Raw genomic sequence first — 20,700 nt, 5'->3', positions numbered from 1 at the left:
GGAGTTTAATTAATGAAGTAAGAACATTTTCAAATGGGTAGTTCTCTTTTAATAATATAGATGGATCAAAATCTACTCATGGGTATATATAAAAAGTGATTCAACATATTGACGTGAATATATATATAGTTTTAATATTTTCCAAAATATAAAATATTTTGTGATTATTCTCTATCTGAATTCAACATGTAATGAAGCCGAGAAAACACACAAACAAAAGTGTACACATTAAATGTAGGGAAATTGGGCTGTATAACCAAACAAAAACGTATAATTCATTGCATAACCATTTACCCTAACATTTCTATACACGGTGTTAACTTTATAAATTAATACTATATTGCCCATTCTTGCAACCGGTGAAACCTGAAACAAAAATAAATATTATTCTTAATTATTATTATATCTAAAAAGTAAAACGTGGCTTTACTAACTTCACATCTTTCCTTTTTATTCCTTGCTAACTTCGTAACCTTTAAATGTTCTCCGGCACCGCTTCGCTCCACATCGTCACCTCCACCGGATTAACATTGAATTGTTGACTTCTTCTTCATTCTTTGCAAGCGCGTCCTCTTCTTCTCGTCTGAAATCGTCGGTCACACAACGGCGTTAAAGTGTCAGTGACGAGTAGTATGAGACCGTTCCTATTCCACTTCACATCGTCGATTCTTCTCAGATCTCTGGAACTACAGTAAGTTATCGGGTGTTTACCTTCGAATTTCTTCATATGTTGTTATTTTTCTTTTCTCTTTGGGATATTTTCGGAATTAAGGTACTATAATTGGTAAATCTACAACCTCGTTACCATTGCATGTCGGATCTGATTTTTGCGCCGAAATTCGCCAATTGATTTAGGGTTTTGGTTTCCCCGATTGTTCTTGATTTTGAATTTTAGGAAAAATACATAGTAAGTAGTATAGTAATATAATTTGTTATATGGAATAGCATCTGTAATACAACTTGTATGCGTGAGATCTCTTACGCCTATTTATATTTGAGATGGAATAGGAAAACTATATGTTCAAACTATTCTATTTGAGATGAAATCAATTGACAACCTATTCTACTTGAGATAGAATTGAATGATCTGTAACGTATGTGCTGTTTTTTATCAACAATCGTACTGTTTTTTTATCAACAATCGTACTGTTTGAAATATAAAAGGTTAATTTATATATAAAATAGAATGAATTACTTTGTCATAACCATGTTTTCCTCTTACTTTGTTCTTTAGGTTTGGCATGGACGAATTAAGCCTTCGTAGTAGATTATTTAAGACATGTTTTGAACCCACTGGAAAGACGGATTAACCACTATTTCAACCTCCACTGGTTTGAGATGATCAAGAATGCATTAGAGGGTTCAATCTTGTTCGTTGTTATTTCATGTTCTCTTGATATTAGTTTTGTATCGGTGTATGTGTTTTATATTAGTGTGTATATGATTTTTTAAAGAGAAATAATATATTGAATGTAAATGGAATAAAATTTATTATGACATCAAATAAAACAGAATACAATGTGATGTTGAATGAGAATGATATTCATATGATGTTGTCTCTTCCACCTCTTTTCTTTAATGCCGCCAATCTTCATTTTTTCACAATCAATCTGAATTTGGTGTAAGCATTACTTCATTTTCCTCAATTATAGACATTTTAAAATTTGAACAATATGTATTGTCTTATATTGTTTGTCACCGTTTCTATTCTATATGCTCATGTAGAATGGAAATGCATATTACTGGCATTTCGAAATTTGGGTTTAGTTTATGAAAGATTGGGGTTGACATTGGATTAAGGTTTATATTTCCATGTAGGGTTTAGTGATTAGTGGCTTGGTTTTAGTTTAGGGAAGATTGTGGTTGACATTGGATTAGAGTTTATATTTTCTTGTAGGGTTTAGTGATTAGTTGATAAGGTTTAGTTTATGTACGATTGGGTTGATATTGGGCAAGAATTACCACCTTCCATGGAGGCATATTATATCAACATTTGAGAAATATGTTAAGATATCTTTAGATTGCAACTACATTTTTACATTTTCTATTATATATGCCTCATGTAAAATGGTATTGCATCTTACTGGCATTTCAAAATTTGGGTTTAGTTTATGGAAGATTGGGGTTGACATTGGATTAGAGTTTATATTTCTATGTAGGGTTTAGTGATTAGTTGGTAGGTTTAGTTTATTAAAGATGTGAGGTGCCATAGGATGAGGGTTTATATTTCTGTGTATGGTATAGTGATTATTGGGGAAGGGTTAGTTTCTGGCATATTGGGTTCTCCATTTGAATTTGAAGATTGGGTAGAGAGTGAATTAATATGGAAAAGTTTTAGTTTTATAATTGGGTTAGGGTTTATATTTTCGTGTAGGGTTTAGTGATGATTGGAACGGGGTTAGTTTTTGGCATATTAGGTTTGCCATTTGAATATTGGGGTTCACATTGGATTAGGGGTCATATTTCCGTGTAAGGTTTAGTGATTAATTAATAGGATGTAGCATATATTCCTCTGTGTTGTTTACTGAGGTTTTACACTTTCCATGTTATTTGGCTTTTATATTGTGACATATACTATTATGTCATATATAATAAAAATGTTCGGAAATTGGTTTCTCCATTACGTTACCATATGTTTTAGAACGCGCACTTTTATTATCCATTTATTTTCTTTCATAATGTTCTATCACACGTAATAAATACAGTTGGCCTCTTATCTGCGTATCAGTACGTGTGTGTTTATATTCTACGGAAAAACACCACGTCACTTACTTTATGCATTGTAACTGGCAAAACCTGTTATGTGAAGAGGTATAATCGGCTGGAAAATGATCAAAAAGACTGACATTGAATTATGTCAAAATCAATGTTAGTGAGCTAATGTTACTGAAAAATGGATATTTCACCAATAAGCCCTTAAATGTAGAACCATCATAGTTTGTGGGTGATACTGATCAATTTTGTTAACAACCGTAGCTCATGCCTCACTCATGGTGAAACACTGAAATTCTCGAGTGACCATGCTTTTTTTTTCTGAATGTATGTTTTTTCATCTAATAAAGATTAAAATAACAATAATCCACTATACATCATCGCATACAACTCTCTTAAAACTCATTTTTTTAGGATAAAGAGACAATTGTATCCCAAAGATAAAACATCTTTTTTGAGTAAAAACACAAATGATCCACCTCCAACTACTTCCGTACACGTCACGGCAACTTTTCCATCAACAAAACTCAAGTTTCTAGTTTCTTAAAATGGTCTCGCAAGGCCCAATGTATGTTTGCGTAATACATCATTTACTCGTTACGCTATGGGCTTCTAAATTCGGGTCGGGTCAAATCTGCTATTGATTCGGAAAGTCATAACCCGACCCGAGTTATGTTTGATACTTTCGTGGTTGATAAGCTGTTATTTGGTGGTTTGATTGCAGGGTGGATGTTGTAGTCTTTGTCATATGGGAGCTTGTAATCTTAGCATTCTTAGTGTTTTCAGCGGTTTCCTTGTACTTCCAGCGATTGCAACTCGCTTTCGTCTTGTTATGTTTCGCTTTGCTACTACTTGTCTGCTTGAAGGTCACAAAGCAAGTGAGATTAGCCAGGAAGAAGAAGCGAAGGATGCTTCTTCCACTATCTATGTAAAGAAAGACTATGAGAAGTTGTAACTTCTTTTGTCTTACTTAGGCACAAAACTCACCCCGTGCTGGCCCAGTTAGGCGTTAGCTGATGAAACATGACAGTTTTGCTCGCGTCACTGGCTTTAGAGATCTGAGTCAGGTCAGGGTGGCTCAGCCGGACAGTCTTAGGGTTTAGGGTTTTTAGATTCTGACAATCACTTAGCATTCGGCTGCAATTTGGGTTTGTTCAGATAAAAGTACGTGTTGGAAATTAAAGAGTTATATGTTTCATGTGTAATTGTGCTTGTGAAATGCAGACGAATGAGAAAAATATTATCGAGAGCTTGCATTAGCCAGTGAATGATTTTAAAAATAAAACTTTGAAATATGGTTTTATCTATATATTTGCATGAACTTAGTATTTTTTTTTTGCATGAACTTATTCAATAAATAATATAATAACCATCAAAAAGCGAGTTAATAATATGATAAACAAGTGAATCCCATATTTTCAACTTGTTAATAACCAACCAAAGCTGATTATGTTATGCTTTCTCCAGTAAACATAAAATTTGGATCCACCATTGTTTGTATCGTTCATGCCAGCGTGTTTATGATTCTCTCGTCATGTCCATCGACCTCATCATGATATTTTCTGTTTAAATTTCATCTATCAGGACCACAAAGATCATGCACCAAATAAAAACTATAACGGTGTACTACTCGTAGCTGCATAGTTGAAAAGTGAAGGCTTGTAGGATCTCTTGTGACTTGGAAAAAGACAAGAAGAAATTAAAACAAGGGAGATGGATACACAAGAAAGTGAGAAATAGAGAAGTTGAGGACGTGAATATAGCGAAAAAGCAGCAGCAATTTGCTCTAAACGGTCACATCTCACATGCTCTATTCTTGTCACCACATCTCCTTATACCTTCTTACAAATAATATTTTGTGGTCTCAATTATATGTAAATGTAGTCTACCACTCCCGATTAAATAATTAATACGATCTAACTTTCTTTATTACCAAGTTTTAAATGCAAACAAAATTCTAGACACCCAAGTTTATAGTACTATTGCGTTACTTGACCAAGACAAGCCTATTATTATATTCCACAACGTTTGATTTTTAAACTATTCACACATATAAAAAAATATTAATGTATAGCAATAAATAATTTGATTTATGTGTAAAAACACCTTCCTATAAATTTAAACCAATAGTTTTATTCAAAACTTCTTGAATTTAACAATTTATGTTTTTTACTTGTTAAATATGCATAGAAAAATTAAAATTCCATTTAAGAAACAAATATATTTCAAAATATTTATTTTTGTGGAACGGAAGAAGTATATTGTAAGTTCAGAAATGATTGCATTCTTTGGTCCATGTATTTTAAAAGAAACATTATTGAAATGTTTTCCATCTAAATTCACCATTAATTTTGTAAGGGTATCTTGACTAGGCCTAGGCAAAATAACCGGAACCGAAGAACCGAACCGGAATACCCGAAACCGGAACCGGACCAATACCCTCAAATACCCGAACGGTTTTTATATTTTTGTATCCGAAATAACCGAACCGAACCGGAACCGAACCGAGAACCGAACGGGTATCCGAATATATAAAAATATTAATTATATATACATATAACATCACTAAATATATATTTTTAATTTAAAATTCTATTAGAAGTATTTGAAAATAGTTGAGGATAACTAAATTATTATAAAGTATCCAAACTACCCGAAAGTATCCGAAACTATCCGGATAGTTTTATCCGAAACTATCCGGATAGTTTTATCCGAAATATGCAAAGTAATACGAAATATCCAATTTTTTTATCTAAATCATCCTAATTATTTGATATTTTACCTTAAATAACCAATATTTTATCCAAATTATCCGAACTACCCGAACTATCCGAACCCGAACCGGATCCAAATGAGAACCGAACTTTTTCCGGATATTTTCCGGTTCCTACATTTACTATCCGAACCGAACCGAACCCGAAACTATCCGAACCGAACTGAAAATAGGTCAAGTACTAAATGGATCCTCTAGCCCCTATCCGAACTACCCGAAACCCGAAATACCCGAACCGAACCGAACCGATATCCGAAATGTCCAGGCCTAATCTTGACCCAAAAAAATAAAATAAAATAAGGGTATCTTTCGTTTCATCTGTTATTTTATTATTTAACTAGTAAGATATAAATAAATATCCTAAATATATGGCTTGTCTCAGTCTTCTGCCAACAATTTAATTGTTTATGCTGGAAGACCATAAATACATAAAAATATTTACTTTGGTCACATGATACATTTCTATTTTTTTTAACCCAAATAATAAAAAAAAATCACTCAGCTACCTTACTCCTTCCACTCAGCTACCTTGCTCCTTCCACATATTCTTAACCTTTCTTTTTGGCCACAAACACTAATCCCAATTTGTAGTATATATACATGGAGAGAGAGGAAGGTATAGTTTCAGACAGTAACAGACTAACAAACAGTATACACAACGGTATTATATTGGTAATATCTCAAAGAGCGCAGAGAGATCAAAGTCAAAACAATGAAGAGAGGAACTTGCAAGAGTCTTAGACTAACAGATATGGTGGAAAAGTGGAGGAAGTGGAAGAAGGGACACTTCGCTGTGTACACCAGAGAAGGCAGGAGGTTTGTTTTGCCGTTGGATTACCTTAAACATCCAATCTTTCAGGTCTTACTGGAGATGGCAGAGGAAGAGTTTGGTTCCACCATTTGTGGCCCTTTACAGGTTCCTTGCGATGGAGGTTTGATGGATCACATCCTCATGTTGTTGAGAAAGAGGAGTATGTATGGTCATGGTGATAATGAGGATGATGATGATGATGATGATGTGAAGAAGAAGAAGAACCATGTTGTCTCGTCCAGGAGCATGTCCTGCAAAGGAGCTTCATCGCTTTCATATATATTCCCTCTCTTTCGTTGCAACGCAGCTCATGATCTGAACAAACTTCAGTCACTAGTTTTGTAATACTTTCATGCGTTGTGGGAAACGCTTTTACAGACGAAAGTCTTTTATGTTTGTATGTATATATAGAGAAACAGAGTGTCTATATAAGCCTTGCATTTTGTAATATCAATATATTCAGTTTTGACATAGATTTCTACAGAAGAAGTTAATCATCGGTTAACCAGCTTTTCTAGAGGCATTGATGGGTCATGTTAAAAGCAGTACTCACTGTATTACTGCTGCACCAGCAATATCTTGATGAGCAAGAAACACTGCCTCTAGTTTAGCTAGAGCAACCTAACAAACATTTTAATTTTTAACCATTACCAAAACCACCAACTTTACAATTTCGGATGATCCATGCATTAACAAATATCAAACTCAAGTTGTTTATATGTTTTTTTTTTGGCTGCCTGGTAACCATTGCATCTGACTAGGTCCTTTAATCTATCATCAACAACAAAGACAATCCATCACTGTCAATGCAACACAAATCTCCAGTTTTCGATCATCCTTCTGAACCAATAGTATAAGCTGTAGCTAGAGAAGAATCAAACACCTTTGTCCTGAGTTCTGACCCATAAACCGATTATGTAACCGTAAAAGCCCACTTTACTATACACTTTCTGAATCTTTGACCCATTACTTCATGGATCTCACTGCACAACAAAATTAGCTTTGTATAGCTAAAAGTAAAACACGAAATCAATTCCATTATTCATCTTGTAAGGTCATGTCATAGCACATACCAGATACATTATTTAAAAAAAAAACTAAACACCTACTATGATTTTCTGTCTAATCAGTTTTAGGCAAAGTGCATTCTGACTAAACATGTGGTGGCCGACCGTGGATGGTACGATGCAACCACTCCATACTCCATGATGCAGATGCAGATGCAAATTACGAAATAAAATGATCATAGATGAGTATTATTCGACTGGTCCTACTCGACCTTGACAAGTGATAAAATTGATCATTTGATCTTATACATAGCAAAATATCTAAATCTACTTTTTCTGTTAAGAACCTAACCAATCCGGTTCAACTTCTACCAAACTAGGCTGGATAATTTCATAGAAATTTAATGTGATACAACATATCCTTTAATCGTTACAAGTTGTAAAATGTGCCAAAATGGCTAAACCTAAAGGTGTACTGTAGGGTTGGTTGCATCAAATCTTTTATCTGTAAATGTTTCAAATAATCATGAGTGCATGACAAGGTAGTCAAAAAGAAAACACCCACTAGCAAATTGCCTCAACATTTTTATAAATCTCCTTTTAAATTATTCCACATTATTAAAACTTCTCACTTATTAAAATAAACAAATACAGTCAGTAAAGCTGAGAATCTAGCAAATAGGTCATTTCAAAGTTTAGAAGTGGCCAGTTTGATTAGATCCTTGCGAAGTGTTTTGCCGGATGCAGTCTTTGGTATGGAGTTTATAAATGCGACCTTTCTTATTTTTTTATACGGTGCCACCTGCTCATAATATTAACGTTTATTATTTTTTACCAACTCTTTATAATAACAACTACAAAGTAGATGGTGATGACAGAATATACCTGTTTAGAGATGAACTCAATAACTTGTTTCTCAGAGAGGTTGCTCTCAACCTTTCTTGTCACGTAAGCCATTGGATATTGTCCTGCTTCTTTATCCGGAAACCTAATAGAAGAAAACTTTATGTTGTCTTGATGTTTAAAAGGAAAAAAAATATTCAAAGGAAAACATAGTGTTTGTAATAGATTACGTACGGAATAACGGCGGCATCGAGAATGTCTGGATGAGTGATTAGAAGAGATTCGAGTTCAGCTGGAGGCACCTGATTATTCCGTCCAACTTTTCTTTTAGAATTTACAACATTGATCAATATATAACAAAGTTAGATCTTTAACCTGATAGCCTTTGTATTTGATCAGTTCTTTCAATCGGTCCACAGCGAAAACAAATCCATCCTCATAGATATAGCAAAGATCTCCTGTTTTAAGCCATCCTTCGGCGTTGATGGTTTCATTTGTAGCTTCTTGGTTTTTAAAATAACCTTGTAAGAAATAAAAAAAATCACGTTGTTATATATGTACCAAGAGAGATTTAAGATTTTCATTTTTCTGTTCTTTCAGATATTTATAATCTTTGCAAAGATTTATAACCTTTTGTCATTAATTTATTCTCTAATACTAATAAACATCTTCATTGTTGGAGGTGGATTTACATCATCTCCCAAGGTCTATTAGACAATGAACTAGATCCATTTTACTATGAAGTCCTAGCTTCTTCCTTATATAATTAAAGAGACACATATCTTTCCATTGAGACCTAGAACACTTCTTACAAATGGTTTATGGATTCTTAGATTTACTTTACACTAGAAACCATTCTTCTAATACAATTTTTAATCAATAAAGTCTTTTGATGTTCTTTTTTCTTATTTGATTCTACGAAGATTTTTCCTAAACTTCAAAAATCTAATCTTTATCATTAGATTCTTTATTGTATGATTCCAACAAACAACACCAGTATAAACACCTTTTTGGATCAAACATTCATCAAGAAGATAAAGTTAACGTCTACCTACACGGATAGTCGTATGCATTCAGAAAATGTATCAGTTAATTAATTTAAAATTTCTCCAACTAGCTTAAAAATAAAACAATTGTCGTGTTGTTCAACTTACACACATTCATTTGCTACTAATTTCTCTACAAAACATCCAGTTGACATATACAAATCATTTGGTACCTGACATTTCGAAATCATGTACAATAAATACAAAATTTGATTACTCACACTCAGTCCAACCCACATGCAACGTCCATAACTTCATAAAAGCTTGAAATCAAATACAACTTTTTTCCGAATTTGTTTTACAAAAAAGTCTAAACGCTATCATACTTAACCGTTTAAACCTACTAGTAACAATAATAGCTATAATAAACTTATTAGAATTGAATTAGATCGTCCTACCACTAGCAAACTATACGGTATAATAAGATTAACCTTAGCGTATTTACCTTTTGCAATAGTCGGGCCCTTAAGCCAGAGCTCGCCTGTTTGGTTAATTCCCAAAAACCGACCCGTATGCGGATCCACGATCCTCGCCTCCACATCACTCGTTAACGGCCCCGACGTGCCGAATCTCCGGCTGTCCTCCACCGTGTCAATGAAAGCTCCACCACCGTTTGACTCCGTCAACGCATACGCTTGAAATATATTGACCGTTGGGTACTTCTCTAAAAACCCCTCTGTTACCTCCTTGCTCAACGGCGCTCCACCACACCTCACTGTCTTAAGTGAGCTCAGATCGTACTTGGCCTTGATAGAATCTGCTTCGTTGACCATAGTCACCAAAACCGGCGGCACCAAAAGCAGAGTCGTGGCTTTATACTTCTCCACCGCTGCCATCATGTCGTTGAGCTCGAATCTCTTGAGGATCACCACCGTCGAACCGATAGCTACGCTGGCCATAGCGAATGTTAGTAGTCCGTATGTGTGGAACATCGGGACGGTGCAGATGAAAGTCCCGTGCACTGACGTCTCCGTGAGCATTCTCGCCACGTAAGCAGTCTAGTTCCCGTGAGACGAGAGCACACCTTTGCTCGGTCCTGTGGTGCCTGAGGAGTAAAGCATCACCGCCGTGTCGTCCTGGTGGACTCGGTCTCTCACTCGCTTCCCTCTCGGCTCCTTCTTCATCATCTCGGACACAGCACCGACGACTCCGCGAGTCGGCTCCACGCGCTCCTCCTCGGTGAGAACGATGGAGATACCGACCGGGAGTTTGGACGCCAGCTGGACCGTCGTAAAGGCGAGCGTCGGGTTGCTGTCCGCGATCTGTCTCGAAATCTCACCGGCGGTGTTGAGAGTGTTCGCGGTGGTGACGACGGCGCCGAGAGACATGACGGAGAGGCAGACGATCGGGATGTATATGGAGTTCGGAGAGAGAATGAGGACGACGTCGCCTCTCCGTATTCCGACGTCATGGTGGAGACACTCGGCGACACGATCGACGGCTCTCCAGAGATCGGAGAAGCTTAAGCTGTGGCCAGTAGCGGCGTCGATGAAGGCGGTGGTGCCGCGGTGCGGCTGAGAGGAGATGAAAGTTGTGACGTCGAGGGAAGGATTCGCCGGGAGGCCCAATGGGTTTGCGTTTGGTGTAGAAAGTCGAGTTTGCTTTGCAGAAGCCACTTCTCGAGTCAATGAGAGATGTGGGAGGAGAAGGATCCGCCATTTTCTTTAAGCGTATGAATGTAAAAAGGATCTAACGGTGTGCTATATTGATTTAGCGGCCAATTTTTAAACGAGAATTCGGCAAAAAAAAACATGAATTTTAGACGAATCTCCAAAAAAAATCTGCAGACGAATCTCCAAATGAGTGAACCCACAGTTAAAGACAGTGTTAAGTAAACGTTAAATGTTGGCGTTAAGCGAAACGACGTCGTTTTCAAATGAGATGAAACAACGTCGTTTTACATGATTTGAAAATAAAAAGAAATACACCCCTGGATTTGAACTCGTGTTGTTAGGACAAATGACAAGGTATTTTACCACTGGGCTAGTGACACTTTCAGTTGAGTTACTAACACATTTAATAATATTTGGTACTGATTGAATATAAAAAAATTATCTAAAAACTTTAAAAGATCTTTAAAATTCCAAAAAATTGAAAAACTAAAAAAAAAAATTATAAAATTAATTTTGAAATTAAAATTAAAAATAAAAAAAAAAATTTCTTTAAAAAATCAAAAATATTTCAAAATTTCATTTTTTAAATTCCAAAAAATTTAAAAATTCAAAGAAAATGCAAAAAATTAAAATTACAATTATCAGCTAAAAATTAAAATCGCACTCATAATGGGTACAATATTTATTTTAAGCATTTTAATTTAATTTTAATATGTGGGTATCTTTTTATGTGTGTATAATTAATTTCAATTTTTAGCAATTGTTTAAAAAAAAATTGAAAATTTTGGAAGATTTTTGATATTTAATTTTATAATATTTTTATTTTTTTCAATTTTTGGAATTTTAAAGATCTTTTAATGTGTTAGTAACTCCATTGAAAGTGCCACTAGCCCAGTGGTAAAATACCTTGCAATTTGTCCCAATCAACCCGAGTTCAAATCCAGGGATGTAATTCTTTTTATTTTCAAATCATGTAAAACAACGTCGTTTCATCTCATTTGAAAACGATGTTGTTTCGCTTAACGCCAACATTCCTAAGGGTCTACTTCTTTTTATTTTCAAATCACGTAAAACGACGTTGTTTCACTTAACACCAATAATAAACGACGTCAAACTTTTCTGTTAAATTTGCTGACGGCGTGCTAAATTGGCAAGTCAACGAAAACATTGTTAATTAATTCTAAAGTCAATGAAAGTTTTGTGTTTTTTTGGTCAGCTCAAAAGTTCATGTTTTTTTTGGCAATTCGTGCAAAGTTCGTGCTTTTTTTGGCCTAATTCTCATTTTTAAACCATAATAATATAAAGAAAGACTCGAGGGAAGTCGAGAATGAATTATATAATGTTTTTAGAGCACGTGCAATGGTGAGACTGCAAATGGAGTCCTTAGGATTAATTAACTTTTTTTTTTGAATAGTTAAGGATCCTAATCCGAATTGTTAGTCCAATAGTGTTCTCCAATTTGGAGTTCTTAGGAATAAAAAAATAATAATTTTTTTTAAAAGTTGAAATTAAATTTTTTATTTATTGCATTATTAAAGATAAAGATACAACATTTATTAATCAACAATCACCAAATTTGTTCCAAATATTTTCAATTAAATCATTTTTCAAACGTTGATGTAAACGCTTATCGCGAACATCATCCCGAATGCCGAGCATATTAGCGATATTTGTAGGTCTGTAGGTATCCACCCGTGAACTTCTAGTGACGTCTCCTTCTTCAAATTCAGATATATCGAACTGAATGTATCCATCTCGTTCATTTTCGACTATCATATTGTGTAGTATGATACATGCTCTCATAATCTTCCCTATCTTTTCTTTGTCCATTGAAAGAGCCGGGTTTTTTACAATCGCAAATCGAGCTTGTAATACTCCAAACGCCCATTCCACATCTTTTCGGGTTGCTTCTTGAATTCTAGCAAATAACTCTGCTTTATGACCTTGAGGGTGCGAGATAGATTGGATAAATGTTGACCATTTGGGATATATACCGTCTGTGAGGTAGTACGTCAACTTATACATGTGTCCATTGACCACGTACTATAACCTGGGAGCTCGGCCTTGGAAAATGTCATCAAAAACAGGTTTCGTTCTATGTAAGCACGTTTCCTTTGCTTATAGGTTTGGGCCTCCATTACGTCGTTGTATGTATCTTCGAGGATTTCGTCGAATAATTCCTCCAGTCTTTCTTCGACTTCATCGGATGAAGAGGATGACATTTTTTAGGGATTCCTCCTTAAAAAAAAATTGGTAAAGAATTTTAGTTATTTAATTTTGTTAAGGTTTTTTGCTTTTAAAAAAAGTTTGGATTTAAGTTCTATATTTTAGTTCCAAAGTTTTGTTCCAAATTTTAGTTATTATTATATACTTCACAAGTTTACTAATCAGATTTACTTCAAAGCTTCTCAAATGAATTATATACTTCTCAAGTTTAGTAAGTATATACTACACAAGTTTACTAAGTATATACTACACAATCTCGGTATATAAAAGAGAAAATTCAGTGTTACCTAAAGAGATTGTAATTGTAGTTAAAGACAATCGGTACTTGATCATGGTAGGTATATTCTACAGCTCCGGGAAAACATAATAAGAACTTGAACATGAAATGAAACAAGAGGATACAAGTTTTGATGAAGAGGAAGCAAAGCGAAGGAGATACATAGCTAAAGACATTCGCATGACAACTACTTATAGTACATAGATAAAATCCCATGACTTGATTCACTTGAGGTAAACAACAAAAGACTTTCACAACGCTAAATGCACCCGTGACTTCGTTCACATGACCTACTGCTGAACCCTGAAACAACACAAAAGACAAGAGTGAGCAAAGTTTAATAATGTACAAGTACACAAAAGTAACAACTTAACATACAGTTAACATCATAACATCTAAGACATTAGTTTGAGTTTAAGAGATGTCTCTATCGCAGATAGAGGCTGTTTTTTCCCGAGTAAACGATCAAGCAGTTTATGCCTAGCGAGTTTTCTTTCACTTCAAACACGCCCTATAACTGTGACAACTCTTCTTCTCTACCACTCTTCTTCTTCTTGGTAACACCTTTAGCTGCCTTGACCCCGACTGGTCTTTCCTCTGGTTCTCCCACTTCCGCTTGTCTATCAACCTCCGCCTGGACTGGTTTGCGCTTTTGACTCCCACCGTCCTTAGTCACATAGGTGGAGCACCATTTCTGGTCATGCCTCAGCTCCCTCCAGGCGTGTTCCATGCTGAACTTGACGGAGTGATCGTTGAAGAAGTACTCTTGGGCAGCTCTCATCACATCATCATCGTTTTGACCACTTCTCTGTGCCCTAAGAGCCGCGTCATAGCACCCAACAAACTTGCAGACTTGCTCATTTATCCTAGCCCACCTCTGCTTGCACTGCCCAAGGTCTCTAGGTATAGTCCCAGCCAGATAAGGGCTTGCGTTGTAGTATTGTACAATCCTCTTCCAAAAAACACCAGCTTTTTGCTCATTGCTGACCACAGAATCTTTACTTGTGTTAAGCCAAGCCCCAATGAGGATTTGATCCTCTTTTAGTGACCATTTCCTCCTCTCTTTCGAACCCGACTCGACAACAAGTTCGGGTGAATCAATTTCAATTGGAGATTGACTATAAAGTAGGTTAACAAAACCAGTGGTGTTATCCACGGTTAGAGAATGGTTGTGTCGCTCTATTAGAAACACAGAGCCTTAAGTAAGCCATCTACATTTTTTTTTCAATTAAAGCAATTAAAATCTGAGCAGTTAGGAAGATAGGAAGCAAAGAACTAGCATTTATCACCAATCAAATCCGACTAATTAGTACAATCCTAGCAAGCTAGAGTCTTCAGTTCACTCTTTCTAAACGCGCTAACATTTATAACCGATCAAATTCGAGGAGTTACGACGATAGAAATCAATTCACCTTCATTAAATGACTAATTGCTTTAATTCTAGTGTGCGTACCTTGTTAGTAATGACATTGTTTCTTTGAGACACTCTCGTTTGAAGCTAATCCTGAAAAAAATGAGATAAAATAGTCAACGAACTCACCACGCAGAATATTGGTAAATGAGATAAAAGCACAAGGATATATACTCACCACGCAGAAACAAGAACACGAAACCTATTAAAACTAATAGACAACACCGGCTACTGCTCACTCTCACTAGCTTAACTCCTGATTTCTGGTTTGATAACTCAAACACACTCTTCTCTAGCAGCATCAGCTTCTGCTCACTCGCATTGCCTTGATCCTTAAGCAGCCTAAGTTGTCTATGCAAGTCGCTCATCTCCTCCATGACCGCGACATCCCACCATTTCCATATGTTACAGTCTCCATCATCCACATTCTCGCACGTGAAGTACCTCCTGCTGGGATCTTTATGAGTGGAGGATGTTGCAACAACAGGCTCACCACCACAATAGCATATCGTCGGGATTCCATCATCTGCCTCTTGTTGAGGTGGGTACTGAACCGGTTCTGGATTATTGTAGCTACTCTGACCTTCATCCGCATACAACTCAGCTTCTGCATGAAGAAGGGAAGTAATGTCAATCGAGTCTGATGATGAGGAAGGCTGGCTGTATGAATAATCTTGTCCCATATTCGTTAACCTGCAAGAAATAATAAAGTAAGAACAGAGGTAAACATAAGCTCACATGCTAATCAATGAACATCATCTATCAATTCAATCCAAACAACACACACACACATGATCATAAACTTGCAGCTCATCCGACAGAACAAATTAGGAAGCTTTTTTTTTTATGTCTCACAGATAACTGACATTGTAATCCTTAAACAACAAACACACAAACTCAATACACTCAAACTCAAAACACTCAAACTATCATGTAGAAATGCAAACACAGGCTTCTAAAAATCTCAAACAGATAGTCGAGTAGTAGCTAGCAAACCTGTGCAAGAAATACAAACTCAAAAAGCCCCAAATCCTTTTGAAACCCTAATTTCAAACCATAAGAACCCCAAATTGATGATAGCAGTATCGTTTTCAAATCGATAAGTACAAACACAAAAACCCCAAATCTTTTTGAAACCCTAATTTCAAACGAGAAGAACCCAAATCGATGAAAGCAGTATCGTTTTCAAACCGATAATAAGTACAAACGCAACAAATCCCCAAATTGTGTTCGAACCCTAATTTCAAATGAGATCGATTCAAGATGCAAACTTATCTGTATCGATTAATCTACAAAAGAAGGGTGCGATTTACCTTGTTCAGCCGACGGCGATCTTTCGTCGAGACAAATCGCCGTCTTTCGTCGCGGGAATCACCGTCTTTCGTCGCAGGAATCGCCTTCGTTTCGTCGAGAGAGGAATCGCCTTTCTTCGTCGGGACAATTTTTTTTTCTCTGCTTCAGTCGAGAATGACCAATATTTTTCTCATTACCAAACCGTAAACCCTTCCATCCATTCAGAAAACGCCACGTACCCTAAGGATCAAGTCCTAAAAATCCTTATTAACGTACCAATCCTTATTTATATTAACCAAACAATTATTATTCTATTCCTCCTAACCCATGATTAAACGCTAAGGACCCGTCGTGTACCTCCGCACACTCTTAAGGAGTGATGATAAGAGAAAAAAAAAAAAAAGGAGTGATGATAAGAGATTCCAAATGTTCCTGTTTTTTTGGTTGGTAGATCAACTCCATTCATAGATTAAAATATGAGTTATTCTTGGGTTCACCCCCCGGGTGAACCTATAGATTCACCAACCAATAGTGTTTGAGTATTTGATACTTGATATCTTTTAAATAAGGAAACAAAATTGTATTTCCAAATTAGATTATATTTTTAAAATAAAAAATAAAAAATACATAAAAATAGTTACAAAAAAAAAGAAATAAATAAATATTGTTAAGCCGTCAGTAAAATACTAAACCCTATACCCTAAATCTTAAACTCTAAACCCTAAATTTTAAACCTTAAACTTTGGATAAATCCTAAGCCGTTGGAAAATCTTAAACCCTAATTCATACATTAAAAACTAAATTTTAATAATACTAAACCCTAAATCCTAATCACTAAACCCTAAACCTTTGGGTAAACTCTGAATCCTTGGGTAAATCATAAACTCTAGGGTTTAATTTTTAATATTTTTGATTTAGAGTTTATGATTTATCCAAGGGGTCAGAGTTTATCCATGGGTTTAGGGTTTAGTGATTAGGATTTAGGGTTTAGTGTTATTAAGATTTAGTTTTAATGTATGATTTAGGGTTTAAGATTTAACCAAAGGTTTAGGGTTTATCTAAAAGTTTATGGTTTATCCAAAGATTTAGGGTTTAGGGTATATGATTTAATATTTTGCTGGCGGCTTAATAATATTAATTACTTTAATTTTTTGTAACTATTACTATTTTTATGTATTTTTATTTTTATTTTAAAAATATAATCTACTTTGGATTTCAATTTTGTTTCATTTTTTATCAGATATCAAATACTCAAACACTATTAGTTAGAATATATCTTAAAATAGCATGAGATATTCTTAAGAACTCTTAATGGCATTTGGCAACTTAGAGCATGATTACTGGGGAGTTCTTAGAATGAGGTTCTTAGCGGAATATAAGAACATGTCTCTTAACTTTTAACTAAAAAAGTTAAGAACCGGCTCTTAAAACTTTTATTTAAGAACCGGTTCTTAGCTTTTTTAGTTAAAAATTAAGAGACGGGTTCTTATATTCCGGTAAGAACTCCGCCCTAAGAACCCCCAATAATCATGCTCCAAATGCCTTGATTACTTTTCAACATTTAAACTTAATTCACTAATTACTTTTAATTAAAATAATAAAGTTAATTAATCTAAGATTCCATTTTATACACTTAGCAATGAAGATGTTCTTAGAAAGAGTTTGAATGTGGGTCTTAGTTTCCCCTTCGGTCTGAGTTTTTCTTTAGTCCAAAACCAGGTTACATCAATACCAGAACACATGGCCAGAAACATTACTTGCACCGGAACTCTAGTTAAGAGTACAACAAGACCAATTCCTATATTTAAACCACTAACCTATCTCATGTGGTCAAAATTGTTTTGGCCTAGTTTCGTTATTTTGAATACTTCAATAAAAGGTATCCAAGAATTTTGATCCATCAACGATGCATACAACAACTATATATTGTTTTTAAGAAGGCTTTGGGATATCCAGCAGGATCAGTTCGCAAGAGTTTTGTCACTATAGGAAAGATGGAATATTTTGATATAGAGTTAAAGAGAATCTTCTTTTAAACTGTTCAACATATATATGCTCTTACATTTCTCTCTTATTGAAAAATATAATACCATCACCACTAAGAAGTGAGAATCCAGCAAATAGATCATTTCAAATTTTAGAAGTGGCGAGTTTGATTAGATCTTTACGAAGTGTCTTGCCGGATGGATTCTTTGGTATGGAGTTTATAAATGCGACTTTTCTTATCTTCTTATACGGTGCCACCTGCTCATCAAATCATAAATATTTATCGTTTGAAGTTTGATATTTACCACCCAAGTATAACTAAACTATAGTGTATATATAAATGGGTGCCGTTTTGCGATTTTAGTGGTACCTGTTTAGACACGAAGTCAATTATTTGCTTCTCTGATAGGTCGCTCTCAAGCTTTCGTGTCACGTAGGCCATTGGATATTGTCCCGCTTCTTTATCAGGAAATCTTTGTGATAGACAAAACAGGAAATAAATAAAAATAACTTCACGTTGTCGTGTTTTAAAAGTAAAAAAAAAGTTGTATCAATGGTTTACGGAATAACAGCAGCATCTAGAATGTCTGGATGAGTTACCAAGAGAGCCTCTAGTTCAGCTGGAGGCACCTATTAGCCAAAATCCAAACAATTACAATCTGTGCTTTTTCAATTTTACACTATTGATTCATATACTATAAAAGGTAACTTTTTTACCTGATAGCCTTTGTATTTGATTAGTTCTTTTAATCGGTCCACGACAAAAAGAAACCCATCTTCATCAATATAACATATATCTCCAGTTCTTAGCCATCCTTCCAAATTAATGGTCTCATTTGTAGCTTCCCCGTTTTTAAAATAACCTTGTTAGAAAAAGAAAATTATAGTAAACTACCAAATAACAATTATTTGGTTGGTGTAACGTTCCAACATATATTTAAACTGTTTTCTTGACAAATTTTCTATATAACCATATACTAGCTAAATCTCTTACCATCTACCATTTTGAAACCATATGCGATACATACACAAAAGCCAAGAATTCACAATGAGATGAACCATATAGTAAAATTCATCACTATCTAAAAACTAGAAGTCATATTAAATTAATATACTTGTTCATACAAAAAAAGAGTTATATAAACAAGATCAAAATGAAAAAAGTTGTTCAAAAGTTGATTATGATGAAAAAGTTAATGCTTTAAAACATCACATTACGTCATTACCTTTGGAAATAGAAGGCCCTCTGAGCCAGAGCTCGCCCGTTTGGTTGACACCCATGACCCGACCCGTATCCGGATCCACAATCCTCGCTTCCACACCGGGGGCCAACAACCCCACCGAACCGTATCTCCGGCTCTCCTCCACCGTATCAATCGAAGCTCCTGCACCGTTCGATTCCGTCAAAGCGTATCCAGCTAAAATATCAACCGTCGGATATTTCTCCATGAACCCCTCCGTCACCTCCTTACTCAACGGCGCCCCACCGCATCTCACCGTCCTCAGTGAGCTCAGATCGTACTTGGCCCTGATCACATCCGCTTCGTTAGTCATAGCTACCACAACCGGCGGCGCCAAAGCCAGGATCGTGGCGCTGTACTTCTCAACGGCGGCCATCATACCGTGGAGGTCGAATCTCCGGAGAATCACCACCGTGGAACCCACTGCTACGGTGAACATAGTGAAGCAGAGTAGTCCGTAGGTGTGGAACATGGGAACGGTGCAGAGGAAAACCTGGCCTCCTATCCGTTTCTCAGAGACGAACCTCGCCACAGAGGCTGTTAAGTTCCGGTGAGACGTGATCACTCCTTTGCTCGGCCCCGTTGTGCCCGACGAGTAAAGCATCATCGCCGTGTCCTCCTCGTTGACTCGGTCTCTGACTCGCTGCCCACTCGGTTCCTTCTCCATCATCTCGCTCACAGCCCCGACGACGTTGACTCCGCGAGTGGACCCCACGCGCTCGAGGACGACGGAGATACCGGAACCGGCGAGTTTGGGAGCCAGGTCGGCGGTTGTGAAGGCGAGCGTTGGGTTGCTGTCGGCGGTTTGTCTGGATATCTCGCCGGCGGTGTTGAGAGTGTTCGCGGTGGTGACGACGGCGCCGAGAGACATGACGGCGAGGGAGACGACGGGAATGTAGATAGAGTTGGGAGAGAGGATGAGGACGACGTGGCCTCTCCGTAAACCGATATCGTGGTGGAGACAGTCAGCGACGCGTTCCACGGCTGTCCAGAGTTCGGAGAAGCTTAACCGGAGGCCAGTGGCTGCGTCGATGAAGGCGGTGGTGCCGCGGTGAGTCTGAGAGGAGATGAAAGTGGTGACATCAAGGGAAGGGTTCGCCGGGAGAGGCAGTGGGTTGCGTTTGCTATAGAATGTGGAGTTTGATTTGCAGAAACCGCTTCGGGAATCAATGAGAGATGCCATTTTTTTTCTTCACTCCGAACACAATTCGAGGATAGATGTTAGTGTGGCTACTGATTATAATTAGGATGTAACGTAGAGAAGAACTTTAACTGAGTGAACTTTGTTTTTTTTGTTTTCTTTTGTTTGATAATAACGCATTAGCTGATTCGATTATGATAAGATTATCTGAAAAAGTTACCTAGCTAGACTGTCCACTAGCGTGCACCCCGAGAAGGATTTAGCTGTGGGGGCCTCGGCGAGATCGTAATGAATAAGATGGCCCATCGAAAGCATAAGAG

The 20,700-nt window shown here is 36.4% G+C and overlaps 4 protein-coding genes across 5 annotated transcripts; 1 reads left to right on the top strand and 3 right to left on the bottom strand.

Annotated features, from left to right (window-relative positions):
* Positions 1–6,102: 6,102 nt before the first annotated feature.
* LOC106305042 (auxin-responsive protein SAUR61-like) lies at positions 6,103–6,753 on the top strand. The gene has a single exon (XM_013741422.1). It carries the CDS (start codon positions 6,198–6,200, stop codon positions 6,639–6,641), a length of 444 nt encoding a protein of 147 aa, XP_013596876.1. The 5' UTR covers positions 6,103–6,197; the 3' UTR covers positions 6,642–6,753.
* A 1,124-nt stretch (positions 6,754–7,877) lies between these two features.
* Positions 7,878–10,964, bottom strand: LOC106306878 (4-coumarate--CoA ligase-like 4). The gene is given in 6 exon segments (XM_013743651.1): positions 7,878–8,105; positions 8,189–8,291; positions 8,381–8,448; positions 8,522–8,667; positions 9,638–10,757; positions 10,759–10,964. Coding segments are annotated over 6 exon segments (1,644 nt in total). The 5' UTR covers positions 10,852–10,964; the 3' UTR covers positions 7,878–7,991.
* Positions 10,965–13,819: 2,855 nt separating this feature from the next.
* Positions 13,820–15,402, bottom strand: LOC106302865. Its single transcript, XM_013739273.1, has 3 exons — positions 14,945–15,402; positions 14,762–14,812; positions 13,820–14,426 (listed from the first exon to the last, which is right to left on the bottom strand). The coding sequence occupies exons 1-3, from the start codon at positions 15,400–15,402 to the stop codon at positions 13,820–13,822; spliced, it is 1,116 nt and encodes a 371-aa protein (XP_013594727.1).
* A 2,596-nt stretch (positions 15,403–17,998) lies between these two features.
* LOC106306879 (4-coumarate--CoA ligase-like 4) lies at positions 17,999–20,604 on the bottom strand. 2 transcript variants are annotated; one of them, XM_013743652.1, is made up of 5 exons: positions 19,225–20,594; positions 18,716–18,861; positions 18,561–18,628; positions 18,369–18,471; positions 17,999–18,256 (listed from the first exon to the last, which is right to left on the bottom strand). In XM_013743652.1, the coding sequence occupies exons 1-5, from the start codon at positions 20,420–20,422 to the stop codon at positions 18,143–18,145; spliced, it is 1,629 nt and encodes a 542-aa protein (XP_013599106.1). In that variant the 5' UTR covers positions 20,423–20,594; the 3' UTR covers positions 17,999–18,142. The 2 variants fall into 2 exon arrangements, with proteins under 2 accessions (XP_013599106.1, XP_013599107.1); XM_013743653.1 differs by lacking the exon at positions 17,999–18,256 and having other exon boundaries at positions 18,379–18,471; positions 18,599–18,628; positions 19,225–20,604.
* Positions 20,605–20,700: the final 96 nt, after the last annotated feature.

This window comes from Brassica oleracea, chromosome C7 (genome assembly GCF_000695525.1).
Source record: "Brassica oleracea var. oleracea cultivar TO1000 chromosome C7, BOL, whole genome shotgun sequence".
NCBI lineage: Eukaryota > Viridiplantae > Streptophyta > Magnoliopsida > Brassicales > Brassicaceae > Brassica > Brassica oleracea.
This window is presented reverse-complemented; position numbering and strand designations above follow the sequence as displayed.